Here is a 17792-nt window from a genome sequence, read left to right as displayed (position 1 = left end):
GGGCCCCGCGCCCCCTCCTCGGTTCCGCCCCGCGGCCCTGCACTGGAGTGGGGACGGGGATGGGGGGGGGTCTGAGGGGGGCCGGTCTTTTCCCGACCCCCTCAGCAGCCCTTGGGTGGGATGTTCTGGGGGGGCATCATGGAGGAGGTGGGATCACCCCCTTGGAGGGGCTTAAAGCCCCTCTTCCCTCCCCATCCCACCTCATCCCAGCCTGGGAATTGCAGTGGGATCATCCCCTTCGGGGGGGATTTTAGCCCTTTTCCCTGTTCAGAACCAGGATTCTCCTTTCCTCAGCTTTTCGCGGCCCCTGTCCCTGCTCCCTCACGGTTCCCGCTGCTCCAGCCCCGTTATCCGTGGCCGCTCCGTTTCTGGAGGGTTTAGAGGAACAGAAATCCAGCACCCCCTTCCCGGCGCGGCGGGGACTGAGGGCTTTGTGCCCCCCTGGCTCCGGGATTCCCGCTGGGATCCGCGCTCCCGGGGTTCCTGGGCTGCTCCCCGTGAGGGCCGTGGTGTTCTGGCTCCTCATCCATCCCGGGCAGGTGTCAAAACTCAGATAAAAGCCACCAATTCTTTCTTAAAACACGGCCTTGAGCCCAAGCGTGGCTTCGCCTGTGACACGCTTTCCCACGTTTAGGGCAGAAATTCCAGCCTTTTATGTCCTTTGGTTGTTTTTCCCTCTGTCCTCCTCGGGAGAGTCACTCCTTCCCTTGGGAGCGTGGGAAGTTTGGTGAATTCCTTCTGGGGGTGGGAGCGGAGGTGGGGACGAGGCCAAAACCAGGTGATATTCCAGAGTTTGTCCCGTTTCCAGGGGCAGGGATTGTTTTTGTCATGATTGGGCTCCTGGTTTAACTGAATCTGTGGTTCTTCTCCTCAAGAGACACGGGTCTGGTGGTGCTGCAGTATCAGCTCCCAGATTTCTCCCTCCAAAAATCCCAGAAGAGGGATAATGGGAACAAAGCTCTCTGGTTGTTGTGATTTTGACTGTAGGAACAACTGGGTGGGATTTCAACCCTTTCCTTATCTAGCCTGAAGGAAACTGAGGGAATTTTAAGGAAAATAACAGGACCCAGCCCAGAGCAGAAGGCACCGGGAGATGCCATGTGGCTCCTTGGGAATGATTCTCCCTGCTCAGCCAGCTCCGGTCGGGGCTTAATTACAATTAAATGCAGATTTATGGCGCTATTAAGTCATCCTGTGAATGAACTGGCAGGATTGGAATCGGAGGGGTTTCCTTGGATGGAATTGTGTGTCCGTACAGAGGCTCAAGGGAATGAGTTTTCCTGGTTTTTGTCCTAAAATTGTGAGCCCCAGCTCTGGGTGAGCTTGGAAGAAATTGGAACAAAAACGAATTGGAACAAAAGGCTCTGCTGCCCCAGCTGGGGGCGGTTGCCACAAAAAGGGAGGAATTTGGTGTCACTTGGGCTGAATCTGTTGAATTCCAGGACTTCTGAGCGCTGGGTTCCCACCTGGATTTCCCAGGGCAGCTGCTCCAGTGTGGAGAGGGGAGTTCTGTCTGCTTTGGAGACGGGAGCAGGAGCTTTGGAAAAGTCCCATTTCATGGGAAAACCTCTTGGGAATAAACAGGAATAAGGATTAGATGCTCTGTGGTCCTCCATTGTCAGTCTGCAAGTCTCGGGGATATAAATCCTCGGGAGGAGAAAGCTGGGCATTGGCTAACGAGTTGGGATCTGTCTAATTGCTGTTCCTGCTTCCAGCTCCAGCGTGTGCCCCAGGCTCTGGCTGCTCCGGCTGCCCCGGCTCACCCGCTCTCTGTCGCTTTCAGATCCCAGAACGCCGCGGTGCTGCGACACTTTGCCCGCCGGAAAAATCCAAATAAACGCCTCTGAAACGTTCAGGCAGGCAGCAGAAAACAAAAATGGTGAGGGACTGGTGCATGGGGGTGAATATCCGTGTCCCGGCGCTCCCTAAATATTCCTAAATATTCCCGCCCTGGCAGCGCCCGATGCGGATCTTTGTGAACGACGACCGGCACGTGATGGCCAAGCACTCGGCCGTGTACCCCACGCAGGAGGAGCTGGAGGCCGTGCAGAACATGGTGTCCCACACGGAGCGAGCGCTCAAAGCCGTCTCCGACTGGATCGACGAGCAGGAGAAAGTCAGTGGGGAGCAGCCAGAGACGGAGTCCATGGAGACGGCGGCCGAGGAGGAGAGCAAGGAAGGAGGGTGAGCAGGGACCGTCCTGCTTTAGATCCCTAAAATGCGCTTAGCTCCCTAAAAACCCGCTCGTGCTGGTGGAATAGATGTCTTCCCTGGTTGGGGATTTGAGGATTAACCAAGGCAGGGTTGAGGCGAGTGCTCCGGGCGGATCCTCGTGGATCCATCCCTCCGGTTGGGTGAGGCATCACCGGGCTGTGAATTCCGCCATCGTGACCCTCTCTGGTGTTTTTTCCAGGGATCAGAAAGCCACGGAGCAGCTGACGAGGACCCTGCGGGGGGTGATGCGCGTGGGGCTCGTGGCCAAAGGCCTCCTGCTGAAGGGGGACCTGGACCTGGAGCTGGTCCTGCTGTGCAAAGACAAGCCCACAGCCAAGCTCCTGGAGAAAGTCGCCGATAATCTGGGGGTGCAGCTGGCGGTGAGTGGAGCCCACAGGGAAATTCCCTTTGGGATGGTTCTGGTCCCCGTGTTGGAAGAGCCATTTCCAGAGGCGCGCGGTGGCATTCTTTGGGATTGCTAAATGAACTTGTTAATTGTGGAATGGTTGGGGTTGGAAGGGATCTTTGAGCTCATCCTCTTCATGGACAATGACACCTTCCACAGGCCCCAAACCCTGTCCAGCCTGGCCTTGGGCACTTCCAGGGATCCAGGGGCAGTCACAGCTTCTCTGGGAATTCTGTCCCAGCCCCTTCCTGCCACCACAGGCAGGAATTCCTTCCCAAAATCCATCTAAATCCCCCCTTTTCCAGGGTGAAGCCATTCTCTCTTGTCCTGTCCCTCCATGCCTTGTGCCAAGTCCCTCTCCAGCTCTCCTGGAGCCCCTTTAGGCACTGGAAGAGGCTCAAAGTCTCCCCAGAGCCTTCCCTGCTCCAGGAGAACATTCCCACAGCAGAGGGGCTCCGGGATTACGGAATCATGGAACGGTTTGGGTTGGAAGGGACTTTAAAACCCATCTCACTCCAAGCCATCTCCACCCCAACGTTGCAGGCGATCACCGAGGACAAGTACGAGATCATCCAGTCTGTGGGAGACGCCGCCATCATCATCAAGAACACCAAGGAGCCCCCGCTGACCCTGACCATCCACCTGACGTCGCCCGTGGTCAGGGAGGAGCTGGAGAAGCAGCTGGCCGGAGGTACGGCCGGCCGGCGCCCGGCATCCCGCGGCTAACGACCGGGAAAGTGCTCTTCAGCTTCAGCCGGAGCCGTGGCAGCTCTTCCTGGCCAAATCCTATCCAAATTCCTTCACTGCCAACCTCGCTGAGATCCCGGTTGTGGTTTACCCGGACCGAGCTTCCGAAGCTGAGGAGCACCTTTCACACGGGATTTTGCTCTATTTTGGTTTTTTGGTTTTTTTTTTGTTTTGTTTTTTAAAGTATTACTATTTTATTTTTTTCTTTTGGTTCCACTTGGGCCTTTAGTTCACTAATTCATCATCTCGTTGTATTACTCGTGGTTTGTCCCCCGGCCATGTCAGTGCAGTGACATGAAAATAGAAACCAGATTTGTTTAAGAAACCCAAAAAAAAAAAAAAAACCCTCTTGAAGGCTTCTTGTCCGAGGAGTTGCATGTCCATGAACCGGGATGTTCCGGGATGTTCCCCCGGTGTGTGTTGCAGCAGAACACCGGGTGCTCGGGGCTCCTCCCGTGGCTCTTGCAGCACCTCAGGTTCAGAATTCCGGAAAGCGATGCAGAGTTTTGGATAAAGTTAGCTTCTCCAAATTCCCTTTGGAATCAGAATTCCAGCAGCTGCTGGTTGTCTGCTCCAATTCCGATGGGCTCCGTAGGGCCGGCGGTTCCCCCGCTCCGCACTAGCCTTATCTAAAACCCTGATCTCGAGCAATTTTGGGCGACTTCAGGCCCTTCCTCAGTTTTGCTGCAGCACAAACCGGGACCTCTTTGTGCTCTTGATTGTTGATCTCTGGTGTTGATCTCTGACCTCGTCTCCGAGCCTTCTAGTTTGTCGATTTTAGGGACGCTGGACCTTTGACCAACAGGACGTTCTCTGTCGCGGGCCGGGGCCGGGGCAGCCATCCTTCCGGGCGGAGGGTTCCCTGGATCCTCTCCAAGCCTCGCCCTTCCCTCCTCCCCACCCGCTGCGCTCCCGCTGCGGAGCCGGCGTTTCACCCCCTCAAATTTCCCCATCGCCGGCCTCGCCGCCGCCTCTCCATCCATCCAGGATTTATTTCTGTGCCCTCCACCGAGCCTCATGCCCGGTCTCCTCCTCCTCCTCCTGCTCCTCTTCCTCCTCCTCCTTCTCCCAGCGCACATTCCAGTCCATCCCTCCCTGGGAGTTGAGCTTCCCCAGTGCCCAGGCGAGGCCGCGCGGCGGCAGCGCCGCAGCCCCTTCCCTCCCGCTCCCAGCATCCCAGCAGGATTTTTTGGGAGCCTCAGCTGCCCGTTAGGATGCTGCCTCATCCCCCTCGGCCCGACAGAAGCCCCTTGGTCAAACCGTGCCTTGTCTTCTTATTCCATCCACGACTAGAAACGCTCTCAGTCACCGACTCCCCGGACGTTCTGGACAGGCAGAAATGCCTTGCTGCCTTGGCGTCTCTGCGCCACGCCAAGTGGTTCCAGGTTTGCATTTTGTTCTTATATTTATCTTTAAGTAGAAGCGTTGGTAAACTCTTTTAAGGGGCTGAGTGTTTTTTTGGAGTTGGAGTTTCAAGTGGCCGCTGGCCGCTCGGAGGTGCCGGACTGTGGGCGCTGGAGTGACTTAGGAGCCTTTGTGCGGAGCAGCCGCGGAGCTGCCACTTTGTGTGAGGAGTAACGTCCCCTTGGCCAAGACCTTGGTTAAGACCTTGGCCAACCCCTTGGCCAACACCTTAGCTAAGACCTTGGCCAACCCCTTAGCCAACACCTTAGCTAAGACCTTGGCCGACCCCTTGGTCAACCCCTTGGCTAAGACCTTGGCCAACCCCTTGGCTAAGCCCTTAGCTAAGACCTTGGCCAACTCCTTGGCTAAGGCCTTGGCCAACCCCTTGGCTAAGCCCTTAGCTAAGACCTTGGCCAACTCCTTGGCTAAGGCCTTGGCCAACCCCTTGGTTAGGACCTTGGCTAAGACTTTGGCCAAGCCTCGGCTGTCGCGGCGCGGCTCCGGGCGCGGGCCCAGGCTCCGGCTTTCCCCTCGGCAAAGCAGCACCTGGAGGGAGCGTCGGCGGCGCGGGCGGGCGCTCGGTGAACCCCTGTCTGGTTTGGTTCCGCTTCCAGGCCAGGGCCAACGGGCTGAAGTCGTGCGTCATCGTCATCCGGGTGCTGCGGGACCTGTGCACGCGCGTTCCCACCTGGGCCCCGCTCAGAGGATGGGTAATTCCCCTTTTCCCCTTCCGGGGGGGTTGGTGGTCTTTCTCCCAATGCAGCTCTGCTCTTTCCCAAGGTTCCAGGCACGTCCCCTTTCCCAGGTTGGGGATTTCTGTGGATGGACGGCTTCTCTGCACTTAGAGACACAAATCAAATGTCTGTGTGCGAGTGGGTTTATCAATTGTCAGCTAATTATGAGCTCACGTTGTTATCAAATTGGTAATGAATTATCAGCTCGCCTTGATGCTGAATTGCTTTATCAGTTATCAGCTCAGGTTGTTACTGAGTTGCTTTATCAGTTATCAACTCACCTTACTATCGAGTTGTTTTATCAATTATTAAATCACATTATTATCAAAACATTTTCTCAGCTACCAAATCACGTTATCCAGGTCCCTCTCTGGGATCCCTTTCCCAGGGGTCCATTTCCTCGGATCCCTTTTCCAGGTCCTTCTCTGGGATCCCTTTCCAGGTCCTTCTCTGGGATCCCTTTCCAGGTCCTTCTCTGGGATCCCTTTCCCAGTCCCCCTCTAGGATCCCTTTCCCAGGTCCCTCTCTGAGACCCCTTTCCCAGGTCCCTCTCTAGGATCCCTTTTCCAGGCCCCTCTCCGGGCTCCCTCTCCCCTCTCCCTTCCCTCACTTCCCTCCTTCCCTTGCAGCCTCTGGAGCTGCTGTGTGAGAAGTCCATCGGCACGGCCAACCGGCCCATGGGCGCGGGCGAGGCGCTGCGCCGGGTGCTGGAGTGCCTGGCCTCGGGCATCGTCATGCCAGGTGAGCTCCGGCCAGGTGAGCTCCGGCCAGGTGAGCTCCGGCCAGGTGAGCTCCGGCCGCGGCGTTCCCGCGGGAGCGGAGCCGGGAGGAGCGCGGGGGGTGCCGGCGGTCGGGAGCCCCCCTCCATCCCCACGGGCACGGGGAGATTCCCGGCCCTGCCGTGCTCTGGAGCCGCCTCAGCCCCGTAGAGAGAGTTTGGCTCCCGGGGAGTGCCATTCCCACGGCCAATCCCACAGAAATCCCGGCGAGCCGCGCCTTCGGAGCTGCCCCAGGGAATTTAGGGTAGAGACCCGGGATAATTCTCTGCATATCTTCCTTGTTTCCTGCCTTCAGATGGTTCTGGTATTTATGACCCTTGTGAAAAAGAAGCCACTGATGCTATTGGGCATCTAGACAGACAACAAAGGGAAGATATCACACAGAGTGCTCAGGTATAGTGTGACCTCCATCCGGCCCTTCCCAATCCCCGGCTCGCTCCGCTCCCAGCTCCCTTGGCCACCATAGATTAGACCTGTGGTCACTCAGCACTGTGGTCACTCAGCACCGTGGTCACTCAGCACTATGGCCGCACGGTGCTGTGGTCACTCGGTGCCACGGTCACCCCACCAGGCCACCCGCGTGGGCCCCATAGTTTGGCCACCCAGAGCAAAGAATCAGGTGTTGAGTAGCGAATTGTCCCGACGCCCCTTTTTGGGTGAAAGTCCCCAAAAGACTCAGTGGGAGAGCCCCGCTGAGGATGGATCGGTGCAGGGGGGCTGTGTGGGGCTGAGAGCAGGGGGGGTCTCCGGCAGCTCCCGGTGACCCCCGCTCCTGTCCCCAGCACGCGCTGCGGCTCGCCGCCTTCGGCCAGCTCCACAAGGTCCTGGGCATGGATCCCCTGCCCTCCAAAATGCCCAAGAAACCAAAGAACGAGAACCCAGTCGATTATACTGGTACGTACCGGGAGGGGGACGGCCCCGCATCCCATCCTGAGGATTTGGGTGGAAACCAGGGGATTTAGGGAGTGCTTGTGCTCGTTGCTGCAGTTCAGATCCCGCCCAGCACCACGTACGCCGTGACCCCCATGAAACGGCCGATGGAGGAGGATGGGGAGGAGAAATCTCCCAGCAAAAAGAAAAAGAAGATTCAGAAAAAAGGTATTGAGTTAACGAGAGGTAGGTACGGCCTGGGGGGAAATGGGGTGGAAATTGGGGGTACAGTGCGGGGGTGGGGGCTTGGGGGGGCTGTAGATAGGGGGTACAGGGGTGTGGGGATGGATAAAACAACTTAAAAGTGGGAGATTTGTGCTGAGCAGAATTGAAACCAAGGAGGAAAAGGTCAGGACTTGTCTGGGAGGTGGAAAAGACTGAGGGGAACTTATCTGAAATAGGAAAAGACCAGTCAGAAGTGGTGTGGAATTGGAAAAGATCAATGGGGACTGCTCTGGAATTGGGAAAGGTCAATGGGAAGTGGTCTGGGATGAGAAAAGACCAGTGGGAACTGGTCTAAAACGAGAAAAGACCAGTTGGAACTGGTCTGAGATCAGAAAGTGCTGGTCAGGACTGGTGTAAAATGGGAAAAGACTGGTCAGGACTGGTCTAAAGTGGGAAAAGACTGGTCAGGACTGATTTGCAATTGGAAAAGATTGGTGGGAACTGGTCTGGAATGGCAACAGACCCATGGGAACTGGTCTGGAATTAGCAAACACCTATCAGGACTGGTCTGAAATTAAAAAACACCAATTAAAACTGGCCCCAAACTGGAAAATACTGGCCTGGAATCAGTTTTGCTTCTTCAAAGGAGCCGCCAAACACCCACAAACTCTCGGTGTTGTTTTTCCCCCCGTGCAGAGGAAAAGCTGGAGCCTCCACAGGCCATGAACGCGCTGATGAAGCTGAACCAGCTCAAACCAGGGCTCCAGTACAAACTGGTGTCCCAGACCGGCCCCGTGCACGCTCCCATCTTCACCATGTCCGTGGAGATCGACGGCAGCACCTTCGAGGCCTCGGGGCCGTCCAAGAAAACGGCGAAGCTTCACGTGGCTGTGAAGGTGAGTGTGGGAATGGGAGTGGGAATGGGAATGGGAATGGGAATGGGAAAAGCAGCAGAACCTCCAGGATGGGGTGGGAGCAGCACCAGGAGCTCCCAGCCTCAAGTGTCCCCTTGAGTGCCCGCAGGATTCGGGAATGCTGAGCACCAGAGGAGTCAATAAAAAGCCTGGAGCAGCTTCCTGGAGTGTTTTCCCAAGTGGGTGGTGCTGGAGCATGGCTCCTGACCTCCCTGCTGCCCTCCAGGTGCTGCAGGACATGGGTTTGCCCACCGGGGTGGAAGGCAAGGACTCCAGCAAGGGCGACGAGTCGGCGGAGGAGACGGAGACGAAGCCGGTGGTGGTGGCTCCTCCGCCTGTGGTGGAAACGGTGTCAACGCCCACAGCAGCCTCACCCCCCTCGGATCAGACCCCTGAGGTGGGTGGGGGGACGTGGCACGGGACACGTGGCACCGTGGCAGCTGTGCTGGTGCTGGTTTTGGGTCACTCCTGGCGAAAGCAGGAGGCGGAAGTGGCTCCTTGGGTGTCCTTCCCAAAAAAGTTGGGGAGCAGCTCCGTGTGAAGTGGGGATGGATGTTTTGGGGCTCAGCCAGCCTTTCTGTGCCTGCAGAACGTGAAGCAGCAGGGACCAATCCTGACAAAGCACGGGAAGAACCCGGTGATGGAGCTGAACGAGAAGCGACGCGGGCTCAAGTACGAGCTGATCTCAGAGACGGGCGGGAGCCACGACAAGCGCTTTGTCATGGAGGTGAGGGGACACAGCACCTCCTGCCCTTCCCAGCAGCTCCAATCCAGAGCTCCTCGGGTGGGAAAAGAGCCTGGAAAGCCACCTCATCCCCTCCCAAGAGTTTAAATCATCAAATCCAAGAGGTTTGGCTTCGGAGAAACCTTTTAAAGCTCGTTATTAGGCAGGGACAGCCTGTGACACTTCCAGCTCTGGGATTCCCTGTAGGTCTGCCATCTTTTCCTGCCCTTTCCCACTTCAATGTGTGGTTCCATCCCTTTCCAAGGTGGAGGTGGACGGGCAGAAGTTCCAAGGTGCTGGCTCAAACAAGAAGGTGGCCAAAGCCTACGCGGCGCTGGCCGCGCTGGAGAAGCTGTTCCCAGATGCTCCCGTTGCCATCGAGCAGAACAAGAAGAAAAGAGCCCCTGTTCCAGCCAGGGGTGGCCCCAAATTCCCAGTCAAAGTGAGTGAAATCCCCAATCCCGCAGCTCTGGAATGGGAAAAGAGTGGTGGGAACTGGTCTGGAATGGGAAAAGACCAATAGGAACCAGGCCAAGATCAGAAAATACGGATCAGAACTGGTCTAAAACAGGAAAAGACTGATGGGAACTGGTCTGGAGTGGGAAAAGACCGATGGGAACCAGGCCAAGATCAGAAAATACGGATCAGAACTGGTCTAAAACAGGAAAAGACTGATGGGAACTGGTCTGGAGTGGGAAAAAACTGATGGGAACCAGGCCAAGATGAGAAAATACGGATCAGAACTGGTCTAAAACAGGAAAAGACTGATGGGAACTGGTCTGGAATGGGAAACAACCTGGGATCTAACTCTGGGGTGTAACTCACCAGCCATTGGCTCTGGGGTTTGGTCCTTTTCTGGGAGCAAAGCAAACAGCTTGGAAGCACAAAACCCATCAGGTTTTGCAGCAGAAAACCTCTGGATTTGGAGGTGCCTGAATTTGGGTTCCACCTCAGTGGCTCTTGTTTCATCCTGGGGCTCTGCTTCAGATTTTGGGAAATCCCTCACCCCAGCTCCAAGTGACACCTCTGTCCCCTTCTCCTTGTCCCCACAGCAGCACAACCCGGGCTTCGGCATGGGGGGGGGGCCCATGCACAACGAGGCCCCCCCGCCCCCCAACATGCGGGGCCGCGGCCGGGGCGGCAACATCCGGGGCCGGGGGAGAGGCCGGGGCGGCTTCGGCGGCAACCACGGCGGCTACATGAACACAGGTGAGGGCCAGCAGCACACCTGGGGGGGCTCAGACCCCCCTAGCACCCCTGGGCATCATCCTTCCCCCCTGGTATGGCACCTGGAGGTTCCAGAACTCTCCGCAGGGGAATGACCCCTCTTCCTCCACTCTGGCGTTGTGGTGATGGCTCCTGGATGTTCAGAGCCCCCCAAATCCCTGGAGGGAACAAATCCCCCTCTGGTGTTGTGTCCATGGCTCCTGGATGTTCCAGAGCCCCCCAAATCCCTGTGAGGGAACAAATCCCCCTCTGGTGTTGTGTCCATGGCTCCTGGATGTTCCAGAACCCCCCAAATCCCTGGAGGGAACAAATCCCCCTCTGGTGTTGTGTCCATGGCTCCTGGATGTTCCAGAGCCCCCCAAATCCCTGGAGGGAACAAATCCCCCTCTGGTGTTGTGTCCATGGCTCCTGGATGTTCCAGAGCCCCCCAAATCCCTGTGAGGGAACAAATCCCCCTCTGGTGTTGTGTCCATGTCGGTTGGATTTCCTGGAGCCCTCCATGGGGAAATGGCCCCCCAAATTCAGGACATTTCACCCTTGGAATCTCTGTTTATTCCAACATTTCCTTCCTCTCCAGGGGCTGGGTACGGGAGCTACGGCTACGGAGGGAATTCCGCCACTGCTGGCTACAGTAAGTCCCTTTTTCCCCCCAAAATCCCAACAGGTGTCATCGTGATGGGGACTAAAATTTCCCAGGAAAATGGCTCAAGGGAGAGGAGCTTTTTTTTTTTATCGGTTCTTGGTTTTTAAGGAAACCAAAGCGTTTTCATCAATTCTGTCTTAGCTTACAGCAAGGTTTTTTTCTTACAAAATCCAAACCTTTTAATAAATCCCAGAGATTGGGTCAGACCCCTCTGGGTGTTGGGAAGATTTTTCCACATGGATCTGGTCCAGCCCAGCCTTTTAAAGACGTGAAATTTCCTGATTTGTTGGAATGCTTGGATTTGCCTGTGTGCTGAAGCAAATCCTTTGAACCACGCTGGGCTCTGGGAATTGTTCCTGTGCTCCCATCCCGATCCGATAAATATCCAGGCATTGGGGAATGTCTTGGATGCTTTGGGAAATCTGTGGTTGCCATGGAAATGGGCTCTTGGAGCAAAATCCTTCCTCAGAGTGCTGGAATCACCTGGAGAATGAAATATCCCCAAAATCAGGAACTGAGGGGAATTTTGGAATTGGCTTGAGTCTCAGAACCCGTCAAATTCCAAGTGTTTTGGTCTTTTATTCCTTGTGGTTTGAGTTTAAAAGTTGTCTTTGCTGGATTATGTGGCAACGTGGTTCCCATCTTTGAGGGCCTTGAGTTAATTCCATAATTTAACCAAAAAAAAGAAGGAAAAGGAAGCTCTGGGTTTAAACTGAGTGAATCCAAGGGGTTCAGTGGATCCTTAAAATATTTGTAATAATAATTATCCCCTTTTTTTGAAAAATAACAACCATTGTTGGAGGTCCTGACTCTTTATCCAGGGGACAGATCCCATCCTGGAGGATCCAGAAATAATCCTTAGGATCCCTCCCACCCCAGCCCCTCTCCCAGGTGGAAAAACTGCCCTTCCCAAGCCACCACGTGCTGCTGGATATTTCTGTCCCTGAGCTCTGATTTGGGGAAAATCACAGCTAATCCCGTGTCAAGCATGAAAGCTTTGGAATTCCGCTCGGAATGTTGGGATAAGGTGGAAAATCCGGGACTCTTGAGGTGGGAGAGCTCCACTTCCAGCTCTGCTGCCTGAATCCCCCCACTCCTGGATCCAAACCCCAGGATTTTCCCACTGGGATGGCCCAAGGGGACTCTGCTCCAGCAGAGACAAGTTTTGCTCCGACCCTGGAGATAAATTTATTCCAGAGCCTCGTTTCTGCCGAGTGAATCCGGAATTTTCTGTGGGAGAGGAATAAAATCTTCACGTGGAAAAGGGGACATGGAAGAGAATCCACTAAATGATCCCAGAATTAATGGATCCCAGAATTTAAATCTTCCAGAAGCTCTTGGCAGCACAGCCACGGGATTTGGGGACGGAGCTGGGATTCACCTGGGATCAGTCTGGGTGTTCCACATGGAGCTGTAGAAGTGAAGCACGTGGAATTTCACTCCTTGGATCCTTTTTAACCAAATTCTGCCCCGTTTTGCTGCTGGCAGATCCCTCCTGATCCCACGGGGTTTTAGATTCCGGTGGCTTTTTTTTCCCTCAAAAATAAGTTTCGTTTTGGATGCTCCCAGTTCTCCATGGAATGGCAGGAATTGGGCAGGAAAAGAAGCACTCAGAGTTCGGCTGTGGGACCTTGAAGAGATGAAATCGAACCCAGATGAACTCCCAGGTGGAATTACCCAAATCCCAGGAAGATAAACGGTGCAGTCATGTGGATTCCTCATTCCTGGAGCAGGATTCTCCCTCACTCCAGAGCATCTCACTCCGGGATGCTGTTTGGACTTCGTAGGGTTGAGGGAGGCCCAGGATGGATCCAGATGGGGGATCCTGCTGGAATCACAGGGATGGATCAGTCCAGATGGGAGATCCTGCTGGAACTACACGGCCCCCGCGCCGCCCAAGCACGGCGGCAAGAAGCAGCAGCACGGCGGCGGCCAGAAGGCCTCGTACGGCTCCGGCTACGGCACCCACCAGGGCCAGCAGCCCTACGGGCAGGGCCAGTACGGCGGCTACGGCCCCGGGCAGGGCAAGCAGAAAGGCTACGGCCACGGCCAGGGTGGCTACTCCTACTCCAACTCCTACAACTCGCCCGGCGGCGGCTCCGACTACAACTACGAGAGCAAATACAGTGAGTGGAGAGGGGGAGCGGTGGGTGGGAGAGGTTTGGAGTTAAGGGTTGAGGTTGGGTTTGATCCCAAAGTTGGGTCAAAGTTGTTTCAGGGTTGTCTCTGCAGTAGTGGGAGGGGACCCTGGTGACCCCTCTGGGCTGGGGCTGGGCTGGGGCAGGCAGAGAGAGCTCCAGGGGGGTCTTCCTGCCCCTCCCAGGAGCTGGAGCTGCAAATACGGGGAGGTTTGGGTTAAAAGAGGGATTTGGGGCTGGAGCTGTGAATAAGGGGAGGTTTGGGTTAAAAGGGATTTGGGGCTGGAGCTGCAAATAAGGGGAAGTTTGGGTTAAAAAAGGGATTTGGGGCTGGAGCTGTGAATAAGGGGAGGTTTGGGTTAAATGAGAGATTTGGGCTGGAGCTGCAAATAAGGGGAAGTTTGGGTTAAAAAAGGGATTTGGGGCTGGAGCTGGGATGAGTCTGACAGGGAGAGGGGACAGAGGGGGTGGGTGCCCAGCCCAGGGCACATTCCTAGGGGATAATCCAAGGCTCAGAATGCCCCTGCCAGGGTCAGATAAAGATCCCTTCGCACCCAAATCCTCCTGGAATTCCAGGGTCTCGAGGGGGGCTTGGCTTAGTTGAACTGAGTGCCCTGAGGGTGCTGGGGGTCCCTGCCCACATCCTCATCCCCACTTTTTCCCCGTTCCCAGGTTACAGCGGCAACAGCGGCCGCGGCGGCGGCGGCAACAACTACTCCGGGGGCGGCTCCTACAACTCGGGCTCCCACGGGGGCTACGGGGGCTCCGGGGGCGGGGGCTCCTCGTACCAAGGTAAGGCAGGTCAGTATTGACACCCCCACGCCGCCGGGTTTGGGGCCCTGCTCCAGCTCCACGGCCACCCTAATTCCTTCCTCCTCCTCCTCCTCCTCCCGGCGCTCTCCGCAGGTGGATACTCCTCCCAGTCCAACTACAACTCCCCAGGTTCCCAGAACTACAGCGGCCCCCCCAGCTCCTACCAGGCGTCCCAGGGTGGATACGGCAGGAACGAGCACAGCATGAGTTACCAGTACAGATAAACCCCCGTGTCCCGCCGCGCTGCCCCCGGGATCCTCCGGGTTTTATCCCCCTTTTTTCCCCCCGCCCCGTTGCTCTGTGTGACCCGTCACCGGCGGCCGCCCCGCGCCCGCCGCCCCTGGGCCTCTATTTAATGGGTCGTAGTTGCCACGACGACTTGGTCTAAATAGGATTATTATTATTATTTTTGGGGTTTTATTCGTTTTTGTTTTGTTTTGTTTTTTTTGGTTGTTTTTTTTTTTTTTTTCGGGGAAGTCAATCCAATTCTGGAGCCTTTTCCCAGGCCCCGGCTGGGGGACGGGCCCTCGTTGTTCTGCTTTTGTGAAGTGCGTTAAAAAGGAGCTTTTTTCGGTATTTTCTGGCTTTGGTGGTTTCAGTTTTTTTGGGGAAAGCGTCGGGGGTTGGGAGGGAGGGGGGTCAGGAGGTGAATAAACCCAAAATTTGGGATGGTTCGGGCTCCCAGTACGTTGTTCTGCATCTCCAAACCCCAACACTGGGAGGGTTCTCATAAAAAAAACAAAACTAAATTCCAAGTCTTTGTCCCTTAAACCCCTTAAGTTCAGAGTACTGGGGTTCAACTGGGGCCAAACTGGGGCTGAACTGGGGTTGAACTGGGACCAAACTGGGGCTGAACTGGGGTTGAACTGGGACCAAACTGGGGCTGAACTTGGGGGCACTCTGGGGTTGAACTGGGGCCTTGTGTCTCCTTTGGATGAATCTTGTGCCGGTGGTTCCGGACCCTGGAAAACACCAGGAATGATGCCTGGAGTGGGGCACTCAAACACCAGGAATGGCACCTGGAATGTGGCACATCCTGGAAAACACCGGGAACGGCACCTGGAGTGGGGCACGGCCTCTCAGTCACTGGGAACAGCCCCTCAGACATCGGGAACAATGCCTGGAATGTGGCACATCCTGGGAAGCGCCGGGAACGGCGCCTGGAGCGGGGCACGGCCTGGGAAACACCAGGAATGGCACCTGGAGCAGGGCACAGCCCCTCAAACACTGGGAACGGCACCTGGAGCAGGGCATGGCCTGGGAAACACCGGGAATGCTACCTGGAGCAGGGCACAGCCCCTCAAACACTGGGAACGGCACCTGGAGCAGGGCATGGCCTGGGAAACACCGGGAATGCTACCTGGAGCAGGGCACAGCCCCTCAAACACTGGGAACGGCACCTGGAGCAGGGCATGGCCTGGGAAACACCGGGAATGCTACCTGGAGCAGGGCACAGCCCCTCAAACACTGGGAACGGCACCTGGAGCAGGGCATGGCCTGGGAAACACCGGGAATGCTACCTGGAGCAGGGCACAGCCCCTCAAACACTGGGAACGGCACCTGGAGCAGAGCATAGCCCCTCAAACACTGGGAATGGCACCTGGAGCAGGGCACGGCCTGGGAAACACTGGGAATGGCACCTGGCAAACACCAGGAATGGCACCTGGAGCAGGGCACGGCCCCTCAAACACCAGGAACAATGCCTGGAATGTGGCACATCCTGGGAAGCACCATCGGGAATGGTGCCTGGAGCGGGGCACGGCCTGGCAAACACCGGGAATGCTGCCCAGAGCGAGGCACATTCCGGCGCCAGGGCCCTTTCCCGACCCGGATCCATCGGGACAGCGGCACCGGCACCGGCGCGGACGAGGCTCCAGCCCTTTTATTAAAAACTTTGGATATAAGTTAACGCGGCGCGGCGGATCCCAGATCCGGGCGGATCCCGGCCCTGATCGATCCTCGATAACCAAACAACAGCTCGGTGAAGGGATGGAGCAGCAGCTCCAGGCTCAGAGGGACAGGAACGGCCCGGGGGGACCCCGAGGTTCAGCGGCTGCTCCGCAGCCAGGACCAGGCACGGGCTGACGCCGGGAGATCCCAGTGGCTCCAGTGGATCCCAGTTACAGGAGAGATCCCAGCGACTCCAGTGGATCCCAGTTACAGGAGAGATCCCAGTGGCTCCAGTGCATCCCAGTGACACAGAGAGGTCCCAGTTACAGCCGGTGGGTCCCAGTGACACCAAGATATCCCGGTTACGGTCAGTGGATCCCAGTTACAGACAGTGGATCCCGGTAACACCGGTGGATCCCAGTGACATCAAGAGATCCCAGTTAGAGCCAGTGGAATCCCAGCAACACCGGGAGATCCCAGTTACAGCCAGTGGAATCCCAGTAACACCGGGAGATCCCAGTTACAATCAGTGGATCCCAGTGATACCGGGAGATCCCAGTTACAGTCAGTGGATCCCAGTTACAGCCAGTGGATCCCAGTGACACTGGGAGATCCCAGTTACAACCAGTGGATCCCAGTAACACTGGGAGATCCCAGTTACAATCAGTGGATCCCAGTGATACCGGGAGATCCCAGTTACAGTCAGTGGATCCCAGTGACACTGGGAGATCCCAGATACAGCCAGCAGCTCCCAGTGCCACCAATGGATCCCAGTGACACCGGGAGATCCCGGTAACACCAGTGGATCCCAGCAACACCGGCAGATCCCAGTTACAGTCAGTGGATCCCAGTGACACCAATGGATCCCAGTAACACCGGGAGATCCCAGATACAGCCAGCAGCTCCCAGTGCCACCAGCGGCTCCCAGTGACACTGGGAGATCCCAGTCACAGCCAGTGGATCCCAGCAACACCAGGAGATCCCAGTCACAGCCAGTGGATCCCAGCAACACCAGGAGATCCCAGTCACAGTCAGTGGATCCCAGCAACACCAGGAGATCCCAGTCACAGCCAGTGGATCCCAGCGACACCGGCAGATCCCAGTCACAGCCAGCAGCTCCCAGTGCCACCCGCAGCCAGCGGCACGGTTGGAGCCCGGCGCGTCCCCGCCCTAGGGACACCTGAGGGACGCGTTGCGGAAGTGCGGCCACAGCCGCAGCAGCTCCCGGGGCCCGTAGTGGTGCACCATGACCAGGCGCGAGAAGCGGCAGCGCTCGTAGTCCAGCCGGTACATGGTGAAGGCGCCGGGCGGCGGGTCGGTGACGCCCACGCCCAGCGCGTGCAGGCAGATGCCCACGAAGGCGTCCTCCATGTTGATGACGGGCAGCGTCTGCGCCACCCCGAAGACGCGCAGCGCCAGGTCCCCCGAGAGCACGTAGCCGGGCCCGCCGCAGTAGGGCGGGTACGTGTCGTTGGGGTACACCTCCCGCGGCACGAACCACTTGTAGGCGCGGTTCCGCAGCGGCCCGGTCCAGCGGTACACGTAACCCGTCAGGAAATCCGTCCTGGGCGGCCGCAGCAGCCCCGCCAGGTACTCCAGGTTGAGGAAGACGTCGTGGTCGGCCTTCATCACGTAGCTGGCGTTGGGACAGAAGCGGCTCACCCACTCCAAGCCCATCAGCGTCTTGAGCGTCAGGTTGTTGTAGGTGTCCAGGAAATCCTGCTGCAGCAGATCGCCGTGCAGCGCGTCCTCCTCCTGCAGCACGGGGCGCAGCTCGGCGCCGAACACGGGGTGCACGCCCAGCAGGAAGAGCCGCAGCACCGACAGCCCCGGCACGGCGCTCTCGTCGCCCCAGGTGCGGCGCACGGCGTCGCGCGCCTCCAGGTCGGCCGGGGACGTCACCACCAGCAGCACCAGGAACGGCGCCCGCTCCCGGCACTTGTCGGGGTGGTTCAGCAGGAAGCGGTAGGGGTAGGGGTACGGCGGCTGCAGGGGGTGCCGCCGCGGCCGTGGGGGCTCCGTGGCGTTGGCGGGGCGCGGCGTGGGGCTGGGGGGCGCGGGGGT

At 57.2% G+C, this 17792-nt stretch overlaps 3 protein-coding genes across 6 annotated transcripts; 2 read left to right on the top strand and 1 right to left on the bottom strand.

Annotated features, from left to right (window-relative positions):
• The first annotated feature begins 1727 nt into the window (after positions 1 to 1727).
• Positions 1728 to 11009, top strand: ILF3 (interleukin enhancer binding factor 3). Of its 4 annotated transcripts, none has more exons than XM_041479668.1 (16): positions 1728 to 1879; positions 1958 to 2184; positions 2414 to 2594; positions 3164 to 3311; positions 4661 to 4752; positions 5386 to 5481; positions 6135 to 6246; positions 6580 to 6677; positions 7067 to 7178; positions 7272 to 7382; positions 8076 to 8275; positions 8520 to 8690; positions 8883 to 9020; positions 9283 to 9459; positions 10073 to 10226; positions 10822 to 11009. In XM_041479668.1, exons 1-16 carry the CDS (start codon positions 1877 to 1879, stop codon positions 10992 to 10994), a joined length of 2193 nt encoding a protein of 730 aa, XP_041335602.1. In that variant the 5' UTR covers positions 1728 to 1876; the 3' UTR covers positions 10995 to 11009. The 4 variants fall into 4 exon arrangements, with proteins under 4 accessions (XP_041335602.1, XP_041335601.1, XP_041335599.1 ...); XM_041479667.1 differs by having other exon boundaries at positions 10070 to 10226; XM_041479665.1 differs by having other exon boundaries at positions 7272 to 7400.
• Positions 11010 to 11875: 866 nt separating this feature from the next.
• Positions 11876 to 14414, top strand: LOC121360134 (interleukin enhancer-binding factor 3-like). The gene is made up of 4 exons (XM_041479658.1): positions 11876 to 11903; positions 12675 to 13013; positions 13698 to 13817; positions 13932 to 14414. Exons 1-4 carry the CDS (start codon positions 11876 to 11878, stop codon positions 14060 to 14062), a joined length of 618 nt encoding a protein of 205 aa, XP_041335592.1. The 3' UTR covers positions 14063 to 14414.
• A 2484-nt stretch (positions 14415 to 16898) lies between these two features.
• On the bottom strand, positions 16899 to 17775 carry LOC121360139 (beta-1,3-galactosyltransferase 2-like; the record flags this gene model as incomplete). Its single annotated transcript, XM_041479669.1, has 1 exon — positions 16899 to 17775. A coding segment is annotated over one exon (877 nt), but the record flags the coding sequence as incomplete, so codon positions are not given.
• Positions 17776 to 17792: the final 17 nt, after the last annotated feature.

This window comes from Pyrgilauda ruficollis, unplaced genomic scaffold, assembly GCF_017590135.1.
Source record: "Pyrgilauda ruficollis isolate IOZ18807 unplaced genomic scaffold, ASM1759013v1 scaffold492, whole genome shotgun sequence".
NCBI classification, from domain to species: domain Eukaryota; kingdom Metazoa; phylum Chordata; class Aves; order Passeriformes; family Passeridae; genus Pyrgilauda; species Pyrgilauda ruficollis.
The sequence above is the reverse complement of the archived record's forward strand: the minus strand, read 5'-3'. Positions and strand labels throughout refer to the sequence as shown.

Coding starts and splice junctions, on each gene's coding strand:
- LOC121360134 (XM_041479658.1), top strand. CDS start 11,876: ATGAAAGCTTTGGAATTCCGCTCGGAAT. Junction 11,904..12,674: donor TTTGGAATTCCGCTCGGAAT/GTTGGGATAAGG, acceptor TGGACTTCGTAG/GGTTGAGGGAGGCCCAGGAT. Junction 13,818..13,931: donor CGGGGGCTCCTCGTACCAAG/GTAAGGCAGGTC, acceptor CGCTCTCCGCAG/GTGGATACTCCTCCCAGTCC.
- ILF3 (XM_041479664.1), top strand. Junction 6,678..7,066: donor ATATCACACAGAGTGCTCAG/GTATAGTGTGAC, acceptor TCCTGTCCCCAG/CACGCGCTGCGGCTCGCCGC. Junction 8,691..8,882: donor CCTCGGATCAGACCCCTGAG/GTGGGTGGGGGG, acceptor CTGTGCCTGCAG/AACGTGAAGCAGCAGGGACC.